This window comes from Lacerta agilis, chromosome 2, assembly GCF_009819535.1.
Source record: "Lacerta agilis isolate rLacAgi1 chromosome 2, rLacAgi1.pri, whole genome shotgun sequence".
Lineage (NCBI taxonomy): Eukaryota > Metazoa > Chordata > Lepidosauria > Squamata > Lacertidae > Lacerta > Lacerta agilis.
In genome coordinates this window covers 93,283,062-93,301,364 of record NC_046313.1, presented here as the reverse complement: position 1 = coordinate 93,301,364, position 18,303 = coordinate 93,283,062, and the positions used below count along the sequence as shown (strand labels likewise).

The 18,303-nt window shown below is 43.0% G+C and overlaps 1 protein-coding gene across 1 annotated transcript in view; it reads right to left on the bottom strand.

The window, feature by feature from the left end:
• MDFIC2 (MyoD family inhibitor domain containing 2) overlaps positions 1 to 10,501 on the bottom strand; it is a 44,443-nt gene extending 33,942 nt beyond the window's left edge. The window contains exons 1-2 of the mRNA XM_033142571.1: positions 10,180 to 10,501; positions 9,239 to 9,329 (exon numbers count right to left, since the gene is read on the bottom strand). Coding sequence (XP_032998462.1) covers positions 9,239 to 9,329 — 91 coding nt within the window. The 5' untranslated portion in view covers positions 10,180 to 10,501. The remainder of the gene's footprint in view (positions 1 to 9,238; positions 9,330 to 10,179) is intronic.
• Positions 10,502 to 18,303: the final 7,802 nt, after the last annotated feature.

The window sequence follows — 18,303 nt, the reverse complement described above, 5'->3', positions numbered from 1 at the left end:
TATTTGGAGTAAGCCATAAAAGCCAATCTCTGAACGAACAGACCACTTTTATTGGCTTTTAGCCCCATTACTGCTATCATAAGTGGTAAATTGGCCTGATTCAAGTAATGCTGCTGTATCATACTGGAAAACCACTGCTGTGTTTTCAACTTTATTTATTTTTACATGGTTGAGCTTTAAGATAAGATGGTTAAAAACTAGTGCATCACAGCCCTACCAGAGGTCCCCTCTGGGGCATGGCTCCTAGCGGCCTGTGGAAAAGTGTGCACTCCTGGGTTGTGGTTCTACTGCTGCACCTATTTTGTGAATGAGATGTTCCCTGGTATAAAGCGTATCACAAAGCCCAGGCAGGAACATATGGAAAAAGTGCCTAAGTCAAGCCAGGGCTTCAGTTGCTGCCAAATTATAAGCACAGGCGGGCTTTGCACAACAACAGTGAACTGTACTGTACTCGATAGGCTGTCCCTCAGCTTTGGGCAAAGACCAGCAAAAGTACAGCTATGATTCTCTGCAGGGAACCATAGGGGCGGGGAACATTTATCAACTGCATTCCCTTATGAGCAACCACATTTCGGTGTGGTTTGATGTTTTGTTTTGTCCCTTTATATTTTGTGGGAAGCCACCCAGAGTGGCTGGGGTAACCCAGTGAGATGGGACAGGTTATAAAAAAGGAGGAGGAGGAGAGTTTGGATTTGATATCCCGCTTTATCACTACCCGAAGGAGTCTCAAAGCGGCTAATGTAACATTCTCCTTTCCCTTCCTCCCCCACAACAAACACTCTGTGAGGCGAGTGGGGCTGAGAGACTTCAAAGAAGTGTGACTAGCCCAATGTCACCCAGCAGCTGCATGTGGAGGAACGGAGACGCGAACCCGGTTCACCAGATTTAAGACGAACAAGTTAATAATATTAATATCCTGGGATATTAATATCTTAAGGAGGGGACACACCACTGCCTCATTCAAGACTATGGTGTCCCTCTTCTCCATTCAGTCCCTCCCTGGACCCACCCATTCAGCCATATGGCTAGCTGTAACTGTGACATCCTGCTCTGTCTGGATCTGAGTGGTTTTATGCCTCACAAAGTTGTTACAGTAGGACTCCCAGGGTGTCAGAACAATGCTCTTTTAGCTAGATGACAAAAGGCCATGTACCACTGAAAAAAGTTCTGCTGGACGGCTACTTGCAGGTGCAACAGTGTCAGAGAAGTAAGTTTTATTTACCGCCACCATGTGATGTGCATGATGGTGCAACCTCACCTGTGTTTGGTTAGATTTAGACAGAGTCGGTGTCGGAGCCTGATGCAAAAGTTCAATCTCACACAACACACACACACACACACACACACACATACACACACACACACACACACGAGTTTTATTTCAGACTGGTTTGTTTTAATGGTAAGAGATTAATATCATCTTTATTATTTATAGTCTAGAGAGTAATTCATGATTAAATAATATAAGAATCCAGGCTACAAATTTACCTCTTAATTATAGATGCGGCAACACTGCTAAATTGTGTTCCTGTGTCCACTAAGTAATCTCTGGAATCTCGCAGAAGAAACTTGGCACCTGAGCCATTCCATCAATGTCGAAAGAAAGTGTTCCCCTTCCTATTCAAACTGCTTGCAGGGATTTTCCAGCAAAGCTGAAGTGAAGTCTAATTTGTGCTAGTAATTAGTACAAAGATGCATTGTCAGCCATGAGGCCTTTAAGAGAGAAAAAATTGGCCAGAGAAGCCCAAAACACCCAACTACTTCTTCCCTTGTCTTTTTAGTAGAATGAGTTAGAGCTCTCTCCCTCTCTCCTTTTTCTCTCTCCTTCTCTCTCTCTCCCTCTCTCCTTCTCTCTCTCTCTCTCTCCTTTTTCTCTCTCCCTCTCCTCTCTCTCTCCCCCTCTCCTTCTCTCTCTCTCCCTCTCCTTCTCTCTCTCTCCCTCTCCTTCTCTCTCTCTCTCTCTCCTTTTTCTCTCTCCTTCTCTCTCTCTCTCCTCTCTCCTCTCTCTCTCTCCCTCTCTCCTTCTCTCTCTCTCCCTCTCTCATTCTCTCTCTCCATCTCTCTCTCTCTCTCTCTCTCTCTCTCACTCTCACTCTCTCTCTCTCTGTCAGTTTCAGGTTCTTCTTTTACTTTTGTTCTTATATTTGTTTACTTGCTGCTTCTCTTCTTAGATTGCAAGTTGCTTTGGGATGCTTCCACGTCAAAAGTGACAAAATAACAACAACAATAGCAGCATCAGCAGCTTTGAATCACACATGGCTCCCATAGTGGTGTGTGGTCTATTTCATCCCGATTTCCCATAATGAAAAGAAAACAACAACAACCTTTTAAGCCTCATCTCTGCCAATTTTGAAAATACTGTGCCTGTAAATGTTGGTTGATCCTTCACTTAGTTGCAGTGTATCCTCTTCTAAGTACTACAGTGTTATAGGTGTACAGAGAGATGTTTTTAGTCTCCTTCCCTGCACCACAAGCCTCCTAAAAGTGTCTCCTGAATAATGTGGAATGGGGTGCAGCTGTATCGTACAGTAGCAGTCAGTGGCATTGTCACCACTCTGACCTTCCCATCTTCCTTCCAGTAAGGTAAAAGGTAAACGATCCCTGGATGGTGAAGCCCAGTCAAAGGCAACTGTGGGGTTGCAGCACTCATCTCGCTTTCAGGCCGAGGGAGCCAGTGTTTGTCCACAGACAGCTTTCTGGGTCATGTGGCCAGCATGACAAAACTGCTTCTGACACAATGGAACACCTTGGTGGAAACCAGAGCACACGAAAATGTGGGTTACCTTCCCGCTGCAGTGGTACCTATTTATCTACTTGCCCTGGTGTGCTTTTGAACGGCTAGCTTGGCAGGAGCTGGGACAGAGCAACGGGAGCTCACCCCATCGCGGGGATTTGAACCGCCAACCTTCTGATTGGCAAGCCCAAGAGGCTCAGTGGTTTAGACCACAGCACCACTCGCATCCCTGGCTCCTCCCATTAGGCCTCAGCAATGCTGGTGATGGGAGGTCAGCTAAGCGTCATCCGAACCGCTACTTCCATGCATGTGAAGAATATTTCAAAATGTGGGCGGGGGGAAAAGCTTTCCTTCTCCAAACTTCCTCCCATATCTTACTATCCAAGCCTACCATTATAAAAAGTTGAAACAGGTATTATCAGGGAACCTGTGTGAACAGAAATACTCTACTGGGAAGATTAGTTATTTCAGGCCTCCTCTGGTTCCTTGTTCTGCTGGAAATGGCAAGATTACTAAGGAAGGTTAATGATTTGGAAAGGGCGAAATGTTTTTGCAAATGAGAGCTTAGACGGTGTTTTAATGCAAGCTGAGATGAGGCAAGGCCAGAGAAAAGCACACTGGACAGCTCCATGCAAGGCTCAGGCATGTGAAGAGAGCCCAGATGTTGCTTCAGAAGCAGTTCCTTTCAGGACTGAGCCTTATATAGGAGCTACAGCTCCATCTCAGTAGCTGAGATGTGCATCACTATGTAATGCATATCATTTAAAAAAGGGCCCAGTCATCGCTAGCAGAGGCTTGTTCCTATGGAGCGGGGAATACTTTAGTTGCACTGGGGTTTCTGGGGTGCTGTCCTTTGAAGACATAATGCAATGCCTTTGTGCCAGAGGGGTAGTGGCCCTGAGGGGTGTGGGCAGATGCGCTGGGGAGACAGTGACCCCCAGGACCTCCGAGCGTCTCCCGGTAGGCATGTCTCTGGAATGGCATGTCCCTTCAGTCCAGAGTGCCTTTCTGCGACACGCACACAAGTCTTCTAGCATCACGCAGCAAGAAGAAAGAAACATCCATAGATCTAAACTACGTTTTACAATATTTACATTCTATACAGAGAGTCCATAATCATGTCTGTGTTCTCCAAGCTCTGGCAAAACAGGCAATTGCATACTGCAAAAGTGAAAATACAGTACAATAACACGCTCAGATGGAAGAGATAAGACAGTCTTCCATTCCCACACTCTTCTCAGACATCTCATGTGATTTATACTAATCACACTAGCCAAGCCTAACCAGCATCGGCTATGTAAAATCACAACAAGGGGAATCCCCCCTCCCACTGGTTCCTAGCCACAAAGAAGGGGAGTATGATCCCAGGGTATGGAAGATTTTCATAGGGACCATGGCAAGTGGGCTGGCTAAATCCCCATCTGTACCCTGGAGCACTGGACCTGATCAGGAGTGGGGAGCGTAGAGGCACTTTTTACATTTCTTAAAAAAAACACGCACACAAAGGAGACAAATTTAGCATCAGATGTACAGGTAGTTTGGCTCAGAGCCTGGGAAATGGAAAGAAAAAGGAAACACACAAACCTATGGGCAGTATAACCAACAAAGCAAGTGTAGGGATTTCTATTTGTGCAATAGAACTTCCGCTTTGTCTCTGCTTCCCATACACCCATGCGCTCCCACCCTCCACCCGTCTGCTCAAGACGGTTGGGGGAAAGCCCAGAACAAATTTAGGGAGCATGCGGCAGTAGGGCATGTTGAATTATTCAACTTTCAAATTCCCAAATGGAGGGGTGCGATAAAGTTGTAACACGACTTAGGAATTCGAAAGATATTTTGGGTCAGATTAATATAATTTAGTTTTGCTTGGTAAATAAATTGTGTGTAAAATTGCATAGAAATCATTAAAAAATGATTGCCAAGTGCTTAAAGTTATTATTATTATTATTATTATTATTATTATTATTATTATGCATTATTTGACATTTTCAGAAGGTAAGATTATTGTTATTTTGATTTTCTGGCAGCAGTTTATGTGCTGCTTCATGGAACGTAGACTTACCAAGCTAAATGTTCTCCAATCACATAAATAATAGCATATTTGAATTCCTCACATCCAATGCATGTTCCAGCCAAGCAAAAGCACAAAAGGCGTGGCTGAGGAGAAAGTGCAGCCTGGGGAGCGTCCTGACGGTTCCCTACCCATGCTGTAATTCCTGAGCTGTTCAGTGAGAGTTAGATGGAGCCAAAAGAGTTTTAAGAGTGAAACATTATTTAAAATAGACAGCCAGTATTGGGAAGTCAAATGAAGAGAGAAAGCAGCATTTCATATTTTGGAAAAGAGGAAGATAAGCGTGTGTGCGCGTGCACACACACACACACACACACGTGCATAGCACTTTTAACCCACTCTTCAGCCAAAAAAAGCTCCCAAGACAGCTTACACACAATCAGTTGGAATAGGACAGTCCCTGCTCACAGGCTTACAATCCCAAAGGACATAGCACAAAAGAAAAAAAGGGATGTGGAGGGAAGAGGAGAAAGCGCAAAGCCATTTTGCATTATATGAAACTTTTAGAAATTTAATTAATTGGTTGCTGTTTTTATTGGTAATTAAGTGGTATATAAGTTTTGCTGAATCATCAAAATAAATACATCATCATGGCAATGCTCTTTCTCTCCACTCCCAGAAGAGCAGAAACAAACCATAGATGAAGTGTAAACCGGCAACAGGCATCAACTACAAAACTTGTAAACTGAGCTCAATGTTAATTTTCCTGCTGTTTATCAGGATGGACAGCACAGCTGTCTGTCTGGTGCTGTCCTAACAGAAGCATTTCCTCCCAAGTTACTGTAACATTGTTTCTCTGAGTGCATTTGAAATCCTTCCCTTCCCAGGAGATTGCATTGCAGAGTTCAAGAGCCACTCAGCTTATAAAACTGCAATTAATAGCAGCAAGCTGGAAGTATGCTACATTTGATAGACTCTGTGCCCACTGGAAGGGAGTCTTTAAATCTGCTTTTTTACAACTTAAAGGAAGGGTTGCATTGATTAATTCACTTGATCATAGGCCTGAAGCTGACAAGGCATCTTCCAGAGACTTTAGCCCTCTGGGATTGGCATCATCACTTTTCGGTCACATTTTGCCCGGATCTTTTAAAGTGGAGAGGAGCCACCTAAGGTTACACAATTTGTGTTTTAAATATTTTACCTGATGCTCCCATGAATAAGTAACTCTGCCACCAGCAATCTTTTGCTAAAATACATCTCCGCTCCAAACTTCAGTTAACTAAGAAAGCAAGCTGGTTAAAAACGAGGAAAAGACCTGCCTCTTTCCTCTGAATGACTGGCTGCATGCACACACTTTCCCAAAAGCTCCAACAGTGTCCACAGGTCACCACATTTTGTCAGGAAGGGTCATAGCTCAGTGGCAGAGCATATGCATCGCATGTAGAAAGTCACAGGTTCAATCCCCAGAATCTCCATGAATGGCTGGGAAAGAGTCGTTGTCTTATTGAGCTAGATGGACCAATGATAAGACAGCTTTATATGTAAAAATCCCAATGCTACTGGTCCTCCTAAATTTTCTACCGCATGCCCTCCTTTAAAATAGCACAGGGGTGCCTTCCATGTGTGGTTGGACTACAACCTCCATAATCCCTGGCCATTGGTCATGGTAGCTGGGGTTTATGGTAGTTGTTTTCCTACAACATCTGGAATGGAACACTTTGCTCGCCCCTGGAATAACACATGTCAATGGTTTGTTAGGAGACAGACTGCAAAACACCTAGTCTCTATAATTTCCCCCATTTAGAATCTGCCCTTCCAGCAACAGCAGCTTGTGCCAATGGGAATTCAAAGGGCTTAACCTTGGCTGGATTGTGTCCTACATTTGTGGCTACGATTCTTCTTCTTCTTCTTCTTCTTCTTCTTCTTCTTCTTCTTCTTCTTCTTCTTCTTCTTCCAGGGGCTGATGCTACTGGAATCAAATATCAAACAACCTCCTCGAAAAGTGCATGGATAAATATCCCTCTGTGTTCGGATCAGCATTTCCTCCACGGATTAAGTGGGTTATGACCTTATAGCCAATAAACACTTAATGGATACATTATAAAGATCACAACCTCTTACTAGTGCACACAATGATGGCACTCGCAGCACATAACGTATTATTTTGCAAAATGTTTTGGAAGCTCTGAGGGCGCAAGGCACTATATAAAGAGCGCTACTACGACATATCTTTATGGCATATTTCTTCCACTGTGTGGTTCACGGTTGTTGTTTTTAGAAGGCACAAGTAATCAATACAAAACCAGGAATAAAAATAACTTTCTTTAAAATTGGACGCTAAAAGAACATACTGCTTTCTTTCTTTTGCAGACAGGATCAGGTTCTACTATGCAACTCACTCTTTTTGCTGAGAGACCTGAAAACTAATATTTTTAAGTGGTGCAGAGCAAAAATAAATAAACATAAAAACCATTAATAAAACATTGGGGCAACAGAGAGGGGAATCCTGTTCATCTTTCCACTAGCTGCTTCCTAAGACACCCAGTGCCCCCAAATCATCTGGTTCTATCCCTGCCTTCGCATTGATGACTGGTAGCTTGCTGTCTATAGAGAAGCCAGAACTACATCTCCCTTTCCCATCACACCACAGAACTATGGGAACAGACAAAGCTTAGAGGTGGAGCTTCTGCCATTTATGCAGATAGTCCCAGGTCCAATCCCCAGCATCTCCTTGTAGGCCTGGATGCATCCCGTATCTGAAACCCTGAAGAGCTGGATGGACCAATCTCTTATTCAGTATGTTCCTAAAACAAGTCATGTGTATTTCAAGACCAATAAGCCCAAACCAGCCTCTGTTCGCCTAGGATTAGGCATCCAGGAAAAGCTTCCAGGTAAGACACGCTGGTATCCAGTGGTGGTACACTGCACATTTCACGTTACAAACTAAGCAAACTGGAAACAGCTAAGTGTTACTGATGACCACTCTGATCTGCAATGCTAAGAGGGCTGTACATTCATCAGGGGTGGGGGACCAACAGTTCAAAGGGGTTCGAGGTGGCATACATAGTTCTACACCTCCACAACAACCTGTGTGGTAGGTTACGCTGGGAGACAATGGCTGACCAAAGTTTACTTGGTGAGCTTTATGGCTGATTGGAGATCTCCCTGGTCTCCCAGGTCTTAGTTCAATATTGTAACCCCTAGGCCTTACTGACCTGTTTTGGGGCACCATCAGCAGCAGATTCCCATGTGCTGCACCTGCCATTGGCACAGTGAAAGCCTCTACAGTGGTGGACCCCTCCACCAAATGCTATTCCCCCTCCAGTGGCAAAGATAATGGGAGTTGCTCTCTTAGTTAGTACACCTATTTCACAGGAGTAATTGCGCTAACGCCACTGTTGCAAAAACAAGAGAGACCTGTGGCATTTTGAAGACTAGACTTTGTCTATGGTGAAAGGCAGTCTATACATACTGGCAGTGCCGGATTTATGTATAAGCTAAACAAGCTATAGCTTAGGGCCCCACTCACTTGGGGGCCCCAAAAAAATTAAAAGAAAAAAAACTGGATGTACATTTCCAAAATATAAGATAAAAAACAAATAAAATAAAACCTACATACAGCAACAGTGTTTTGTGTTGTGTAGGCTCCTATGATGTAAGTAATGGGCCCCACCTGCTATATAAATGGCCCCATTGCCTTCAGTAGCTTAGGGCCTCATCAAACCTAAACCTGGCCCTGCATACTGGAAATAAATAAATACATCATGACATTACTTTTCATAGACAAAAGACTTATTCATACTATGTGCACCACGAACGTTCATTGCTGCTGCTGTTTACAACCAGGATAGCGCTGTCATCCTCTCAGTCTAAATGTGTTAGTCTTTTGGCAGCCACAGTTTAAAACTCTGTTGTTTCCATTATCATGCAGATGTGAGAACAACATGCAGCTATGTCGAAACATTGCGTATTTTTGAGACAAAACATGTTCTTCTCCTTTGCTCCTTCTAATACTAGTGTATTTTTCAAATTAAAATGAGCAATAGCAAACCAAACGCCACCAAGACATGCATCCATCTTCCATTAAATCTTTTAATGTCATTATTTGTGTTCCAGCCATACACTTTTTGCCAAGCACAATTTCGCAGATACCATTTCTCTTTCCTGCATTCTTACTTTATGTCAGATGCTTCAAAAATTCATTTTGACTGATGGGTGGCAACTATGGCTAACATTTAGATCTAGAAACTAGGCCCACTTCCAATAGGGCACCTGAAACTTTCCTTAGATTTTTTTTGTTTTTATATATACTCAGGATGAAAAATTTGATTACTGAAAAACAGGACTCTCTAAACTTTAGGCCAAGCCCCAGAATAAGCAAAATGCACTTGCCACTGCTGTAGAGTTAGGAGTTAACCACTGTTGAGTTAGACTGCGTTGTGGAGTATTACTGTTATTAGGAAGTATTTCCAGTGATAAACAGTACAACTCACCTTCTTTCAACAACGTTGAAGTATTTTGCTGGTCATTTTCAAAGCTCGGTGTTGTTCTAATTTTCACTTTGTCTGTCTCTGCTTCTGACATCTACGTAGTAGGAAGTAAGATAGTATCAGTAAGTTTGAAGTTTGAACGTGGTGAAAACAATCCCTGCAAAGTTAAAACACTTTATGCCTCAAAGATTTGTCTACTCAAAAGTCCCATTGAGCTCTGCAGTGCTTGCTCTCTGGTATGCAGGTATAGGATTAAAGACTTAATTATATCCCATTGTAACCCATGCAATGTGCAGTGTAATCATAAGCATGTCTACTCAGAAGTAAGTATGTCCCACTCAGTTCAGTATAGTCTCCTCCCTAGCAACTGTGTTTAGGATTGCAGCTGTATAGCACAACCTTATTTCTGGGTGTCTACTCAGAAGTAAGTTCCAATGAGTTCAATGGGAGTGACTTCAGGTATGTGCATACAGGATTGCAGCCTTAAAAGAATGTAGCTTTGGGTGGGTTTTTCCCATTCTCTATATTTATATACTAAGAGGTTTGTGCCATGTTAAATAAAGAACATTTCCCCTTATTTTTCTAAAGATGCTGTATGCTGTAACATCTCTTGCATTAAACCAATATGCATTTTCGCAGCGCTTTATTAATATTATATGCGTTCTTCGATGGCACTCCTATCAATTTCACATTGAGTTGTATTAATAATACTTATGAGTAAATTACAGCACACAGATATGCCGTGCTTGGGTAGGATGTACCCCTCTGCCTGCTTAATGTGATTCTAAACAGCAATAAAGCAAGCTATTAAGCTGCTCACAAATAAATATCAATAAAGAGAAGTTCAGCTAAAGTGTAACCAAAATTTTCTTTACTACCATCCCCAGCCATTTAGCTCTCCTAATGAAAATCACCAGCCCCCAAAGCATGAAAAATTACAGTACCTGGGAGTATTATGTGTGTACATTAGCCTGCTGAGTATTATCTGGATTTCCTGTTGTAGTTTACCTCCACGGATAGCTAGGAAAAAACAATAACACTGGGTTGTCCAGTCTTCTTCTAATTGATTTTCATCCTCTCAGAGTCCAATTAGCTCAAACATTGCCATAGGATTACTTGTACATTCCAAGCAAAAGAGGTGAAGATAATGAGGTCCAGGAGCCTTTGCTTAGTCTGCAGCCTCCCAGGTTGTGTAATGTCCAGCATTCCCTTACACTGACAAAACTAAAAAGATGAGCACGGCAGTCTCTGTTTCCTCTGCTGTGTAGTGTCAGATTTGACTTGCAGCCAGAATCAGCCAACTTAGTGCTAAAATGATTTTATATATATATAAAAAATCTTTTCTAGTTAAAAAGTTGGGTTTTTTGAAGAAACTACATAACGACGCTAAGAACAGTCCAGACCAAAAACTGCAATTCATCTGGCAGTGATTCTGTATAAAGGAAGAGACACGTGATCAGCTGTGCCCAATCTGAACGTTGTTGACCACTCGTGGAAGCTGTGGCTCTCCTTGAGAATGCTGGACTACAATTCCCATCATCCCTGACTATTAACCATGCTGTTGGCAGTCATGGTTCAGCAACATCTGGAAGCTCCTGTTTTCACAAAGTGAAAATTAAAAGTAAATGAAATGGGTGGTATTTGAACAGCTATCTGAAAAACAAAGATCCTGATCAAGTCAACTATCAGGCCGTTGTGTATTTGCATGACACCATTGAAATCAAGACTGGACCTGGATTATCTGCAAGCCTTCCATGCAGCCAGTATGACTTACGGCGTGTATACAGTTAGTTCCTGTTTTAAGAGGAAGTGCTTGAAAGTGTGTGGGAGGAGGAAACCAATGTGGGCCTGGGGGCCAATCATCATCATCATCATCATCATCATCATCATCATCCCCCGCCTATCTGGCTGGGTTTCTCCAACCTAGGAGAAAGCAGGGTTCCCTGTCTTACTGTATTTCAATAAAGTTGTTCATGTTTGAGTTTACTGAAGCAGCTAGAGTTTGTTTCTAAGAAAGGCAGCCCTACTCGTCAAGAAGACCGATGGGTGTGGGGCTTGGATGGAGCAACTGTCAGTCACATGGGCAGGAAGGGGCTTACAGAGAGTCCATCTAAGCAGTCTGGCTGGAGAGCTTCTCAACAGTTGCAAATGAGATGGTTATTTTACCCCCACAGCTCAAGGACTTTCCTGAGCTGTATCCTGTGGGCTAGTTTAGGGGGCTGCACAAGTGGCATTAAAAACTAGCTTTGGGGCACTTTTCTCCTCTCACTTCTTTCTAGTCTCTGCACCTTTGACAAAATAATAATAATAATAATAATAATAATAATAATAATAATAATAATAATAATAGATAATATTGGGGTTGTGGAGGTTGAAAGCACACCTTTTGCATTTCAAGAATTATCCAAACGAAAAGCCTTTTGGCTCGGCTCTATTAAATCCAATTAACATATAGATTTAAAAGTAGAATTCAACCCAGACCTAATGCACTCTGGACAGAAAACTGGAAGCCAGCAATGGGTTTACTTCTTACTGAACAACTGCATAGAATTCTAGCCAATCATGGTTCATCTTATGGATGTAGGTAAATTGGCTGGGGACTTTATTCTGTGAATTGCCCTGAGACCCCTGGGTATAAGGCAGTATAGAAGGGGAAGAAATGGAGGCAGTGAGAGATTTTACTTTCTTGGGCTCCATGATCACTGCAGATGGTGACAGCAGTCCCGAAATTAAAAGACGCCTGCTTCTTGGGAGAAAAGCAATGACAAACCTAGACAGCATCTTAAAAACTGGAGACATCACCTTGCCGACAAAGGTCTGTATAGTTAAAGCTATGGTTTTCCCAGTAGTAATGTATGGAAGTGAGAGCTGGACCATAAAGAAGACTGATTGCCGAAGAATTGATGCTTTTGAATTATGGTGCTGGAGGAGACTCTTGAGAGTCCCATGGACTGCAAAAAGATCAAACTTATCCATCCTTAAAGAAATCAGCCCTGAGTGCTCACTGGAAGGGCAGATCCTGAAGTTGAGGCTCCAGTACTTTGGCCACCTCATGAGAAGAGAAGACTCCCTGGAAAAGACCCTGATGTTGGGAAAGATGGAGGGCACAAGGAGAAGGGGACGACAGAGGATGAGATGGTTGGACAGTGTTCTTGAAGCGACTGGCATGAGTTTGGCCAAACTGCGGGAGGCAGTGAAAGATAGGCGTGCCTGGAGTGCTCTGGTCCATGTGGTCACGAAGAGTCGGACACGACTGAACGACTTTACAACAACAAATAAATTAAATAAATGACTAAATAAATAAATGATTTAAAAATAAAAAATTAAAGCTGAAAATTAAATGACACTTAACAGGTTCCAGTTATAATAATGTTTGACTGCTTACAAAAAACTAGTCTGCTTCAGCAGCAGAGTCCAATATGTTGCACCTAACTGTCTATTGTCCAGTTTCTTGTCTCTTGTGATCTGTGATGACTCCTTGAAGGTCAGATTCAAGGTCATATATAGTGGACTGCTCTTACACCTTCTTTGAAATTCAACGGGAGCTGGATCAAGTGCAGCCAAACAGAAAGCAAGCACCAATTCTCCTTTGCAAGATGTGAGTTTTGTAACTATTTATCGTGGAATAAATTCAGTGTTATCTTCCTGCAATATTTATAAAATCCTGTATGGCATTTGTCGCCCAATATTGTAATCCCAGTTCCATGTACTGATGTTTGTCCAATAAATAATAACATATTCCTTTTGTTATGACAGAAGCTGCTTCTACTCTCGCATCACATGTCATTCTCACTCGCAGGGAAAAAATGTTTTTTTCTATGTGTGTATGTGTGCATTATTTCTTTCTTTCTATAACTTTATGGGCAACCTACTACTATCTCTGGTTAGTAGTAAAGTGTGTGTGTGTGTGTGGTGAAAACATTAGAGCAGCTGAATTTTTATTTCGTATCATTTTTGACATGCGAACAATTCGTGCAAACTCAAGCCTGTAGTAATATAAGTCCCTGCAGGATACTTGTACTTTCTCGCTCTCTCATTCTTTCATTGCCCAGTACAGTGGTACTTCGGGTTACAAACACTTCAGGTTACAGACTCCGCTAACCCAGAAGTAGTACCTCAGGTTACGAACTTTGCCCCAGGATGAGAACGGAAATCGCACGGTAGCGGCAGCGGGAGGCCCGTTAACGAAAGCGCGCCTCAGGTTAAGAACGGTTTCAGGTTAAGAATGGACTTCCGGAATGAATTAAGTTTGTAACCCGACATACCAGTGTATCAGCAACTGCTCAAGTGAGCTGAACTGAGTTGATGGATTATAGCCAAGTTAGATAATAACCTGATCCTAAGCACACCTACTGGGAATTAAGTTCCATTTAGATCAATGGAAGTTAATTCCAAGTAAATGTGTTTAGGATTAAGGCAAATGACTGATCCTATGCTCTTCTACCAGATGAAAATGGAGCATAGGAATAGAAACAGATCCCTCCCTCCCTCCCTCCCTCAAGGATGTGGTGTCTTCTTGCCCTGCATCTAGAAGCAGACTTTGGCCTGGTTCAGTTGTAGTGCTAAATTATCATTAAGTGTTGTATGCATGAATCTCTGGCGCACGTGTAGTTTACCCACTGCTTTCCTTCTCTGAACAAAATAGGAAATTCTTTCCAGTAGCACCTTAGAGACCAACTGAGTTTGTTCTTGGTATGAGCTTTCGTGTGCATGCACACTTCTTCAGATACCAATCTCTGAGACATTCCCCCCTTCCTCCTCCCTCTACACACACACACATGTTATGGGTTTCCCACCAACCCTCCAAAGCAGATATATAGGACACATGGAGGGGGGAGAGAAGAGGAAGTCCCATTGCTTAAGTGGACCTTGTTCCATGCATGCAGCAACTGAGTTGAATCCTAACGCTTATGCGTGGTATAAATCCCAAGCATAGCATCTGCTTTGTGGTACCATTTTCTGATACATTCTGCTTGTGGCCCAACATAGTCCTAGCAATCGAAGTCTAAAATCCCAATCATCGGTACTCTTGCCATCAACATTCCTGGTCCATGGAAGCAGCCTCCTAATGGACAGCACCATCCATTTTTCAAGCTTTTTTTATTTTAGGTGGGAAATATTTGAAGTGTGCATTTTAGAATATCTGCTTGGCTTGTCTGAATATCTTTTAATAATTAATGGAAATTCAGAGTTAAAATATATTGATAATGTGCTTGAGGTGGGGTGGGGCAGCTATCTTTGCACATACATTTTGAAGAGCTTCCCAGAGTACTCCTTTTGAGTGTCTGATTAACTTCCAAAGAGGAAACACTAATCTACTTCTCGATCAATGACTTAACAGCAAATTGTGTTTTCCAATTTATTCCCAAGGCTCATGTTTGTTCTGAGTTCTATTACTGATGCGGAGAAAGTGGTTTGCAATAACTTTTTCCTTCAGTCAAACATTGCTGCAGCACATTATATAGTCAGTATCATCATAACAAATGTAAAGTTAAAGGTAAAGGGACCCCTCACCATTAGGTCCAGTCGCGGACGACTCTGGGGTTGTGGCGCTTGTGAGGGATCCTATTCCCTCCCCTTTCGACACTTCCCCAACCGAGACTCTCCCTAAGTTTCACTGTCCACTAGGATGAATCCTTCAGTGGTTACATGGGAGTATCTCTGGGGTACCTCAGTGCTTTACGTTCGAAACAACTCTTGCCACCTTGGGATTCTCCCGCCCTGGGTTCCCAAACTACTGCAGCTTGCCTTCACTTTAGGCAACTGCATGGCACCTTTGGCTTCCCTGCCCAGTCCTCTGTATGCCAGGAAAATAAGCCACCCGTTCCCTCTATCACAGGAAACCCTTAGTGCTTTTCCCCTCAGCCACACCTCTTGAGGCACTGACGCACTGCCACAGTCAGCGAACGTTTAAACACTTTTAACTTTATTAAGGTAACTTGAAAACATGGATGTATTGAGTTATTACTGGTACAAATCTTCTTATTTAATTCAGCTCAGTTATAATCTTTCCTGCATCCTGTTAGCAATGGTAATGACCTTTCCTCCCATTCCCCAAAGCCTAACCTCGCAGTTTCTCTTTCTAAACCTCCACACCCAACTGCCAAACCCCCAACTGCCTTTTAAGGTTGTTCCCCCTCCTTTTAGAATGCCAACTAGCTCCGCCTCCCAGGGAACACCTACTTAACATGGGAGTGATAGGTTAACCCATGAGGAACCAGGCCTTATTCCGCCACATTCGTCCCACCCCCAAAGTCATTGCATAGGCATAGTTATACATTTTAAACAATGCCGAAGCAATGTATTGGAGCTTAATCAAAACCAACAACATAGTATTTCCCTTTTGTACACAACTTCTATGTTGCAACATAACTTAACAAATAATTTACCTTTTCCTGTATCTTATTTTCACCATAACAACTAATTTGGCACTTATACACATTTCTAATTTGGAATAACATTTGCTATCACTCTAAAGAGTCCGTCCCAGGAAACCTCGAGCTTCCGCTGTCGTCTGGGCCTCAACACCAGGACTTGGTCACCAGGTTGGAAATTCCGATCTCTGGCGTGTGCGTCATACCATCTTTTCTGACGTAGTTGTGCTCTTTTTAAATTACAGGATGATAGTTCCTTAAGTTCCTGTAAATCACTTTGTAGATCCTGAAGATAGGTTAAGACGTCTGCATTCCCAATGGGTTCCTTTCCAGTCCCATTCCAGGCCAATAAAACCACGCTTTTATTCTGTCTCTGGTTTTATTAATGCCTAGATAAGCAGCCATGGGTGACTCCAGTGCCAACTGTAAAACTTGTAGTCGGTATTTCCGGGGCAAAACCAACTTTTTTTTTTTCATTTTCCATTTGGCTGCACCTTTTCTCCTTTTGGCTATTTTCATTTTCCACTTGGCTGCACCTTTTCTCCTTTTGGCTATTTTCATTTTCCACTTGGCTGCACCTTTTCTCCTTTTGGCTATTCTATGACGTCTCCCTTCTATTGCAGTAAACTGGCAGGGATTCTCTAAAGTCACTTCAGAGTCAGGACCCTGCACCTTATCCCACAAGTCTCTCAGAGATTCATCCTCCTTCTGTTCTACTAAAAACTGGGTGCTAGATTCCTGTGCATTTGGTAGCGTACTCAGTACTTCCTCTCCCACAGGCTCTGTGGTTGATGCATTAATGGCAGGATTTGAACCCACAAGGGCTTTTGATTCCGCTCTTGTGATAGCATGTATTTGAGGTCTCCGTTTAGCTAGGTCGTTGCCTATCAGGACAGGAACCTCCAGATCATCCCAAATACCCACTGTCCACTTGCCATTGAAATCTTGATACTGAATATTCACTTCTGCTACCTGCACCTCAAACTCCGGTCCCCATATACCTTTTATGCTGTAAGAGTGGTTTGGGAGATATTGTTCCTTAGGAATATAACTAGGTCTCATCAGAGTAACTTCCGACTCAGAGTCCTGTAGTCCCACTAACTCTTGCCCATTTACTCTGACAGTCTCCATAAATTCCTTAGTAACCTCTTCCTCAGATCTCCAGACCTGCATAACTTTTGCAGAAGCCTCTGTTTGACTATACGTTGGCTCCTGGACTGGTGTCTGCGGAAGGTTTTTAGTATCTGTTTGAAGTAACAGTTTTACTGGCTTCGCAACAGCAGCTGCAGTTTGTGCTTTGACCAATAGAGGACATTTAGCTCGTATGTGATCTTCACTTTCACAAAAGAAGCACGTAATTTTCTTTTGAGGTGGCTTATCAGACCCGGATTGTCTGACAGGATTGGGTTCTTGTCTTTCCTTTCTTTCCCCAACTTGCCACAGTTTATTTTTCTGTGAAGGCTTAAAGAATGTGACTTCTTTACTATCTTGGCTCTGAGATAATTTTGCTCTTAGCCGTATCTCCTCCAGCCTCAGTCTACGTAACTGAATTTCTCTTTCGGCATCAACTTTAAATTTCTCTGACTGCATTCGTTCCTCAGCTGCCAATTTCTCTTTTTCAGCTTCTAATTTAAATTTCTCTGACTGCATTCGTTCCTCAGCAGCAGCCCTCTCTTTTTCTGCCTCTATTTTCGCTAATTGTACCCTCTCTTCTGAAGCTACTCGTTCCTTTTCAGCTTCAACTCGGGCCAACTCTAATTTAATTTTCATCATCTCTAACTCTGCGTTAGGATTCTCTCTGGTTTCTGCCTCATCGGGTCTCTCATCACCCTTAGCTTCCCTAGCTTTCCTCAGGTGAGCCATTTTTCTGACAGAAAAAATACAGTTGTCTGATTCTCAACTAAACAGGCGTGTGGGTGTTGAATTCGAATCGCGACGCTGCCACCAATTAATGTGAGGGATCCTATTCCCTCCCCTTTCGACACTTCCCCAACCGAGACTCTCCCTAAGTTTCACTGTCCACTAGGATGAATCCTTCAGTGGTTACATGGGAGTATCTCTGGGGTACCTCAGTGCTTTACGTTCGAAACAACTCTTGCCACCTTGGGATTCTCCCGCCCTGGGTTCCCAAACTACTGCAGCTTGCCTTCACTTTAGGCAACTGCGTGGCACCTTTGGCTTCCCTGCCCAGTCCTCTGTATGCCAGGAAAATAAGCCACCCGTTCCCTCTATCACAGGAAACCCTTAGTGCTTTTCCCCTCAGCCACACCTCTTGAGGCACTGACGCACTGCCACAGTCAGCGAACGTTTAAACACTTTTAACTTTATTAAGGTAACTTGAAAACATGGATGTATTGAGTTATTACTGGTACAAATCTTCTTATTTAATTCAGCTCAGTTATAATCTTTCCTGCATCCCGTTAGCAATGGTAATGACCTTTCCTCCCATTCCCCAAAGCCTAACCTCGCAGTTTCTCTTTCTAAACCTCCACACCCAACTGCCAAACCCCCAACTGCCTTTTAAGGTTGTTCCCCCTCCTTTTAGAATGCCAACTAGCTCCACCTCCCAGGGAACACCTACTTAACATGGGAGTCATAGGTTAACCCATGAGGAACCAGGCCTTATTCCGCCACATTGCTCATCTCGCTTTATTGGCCGAGGGAGCCAGCGTACAGCTTCCGGGTCATGTGGCC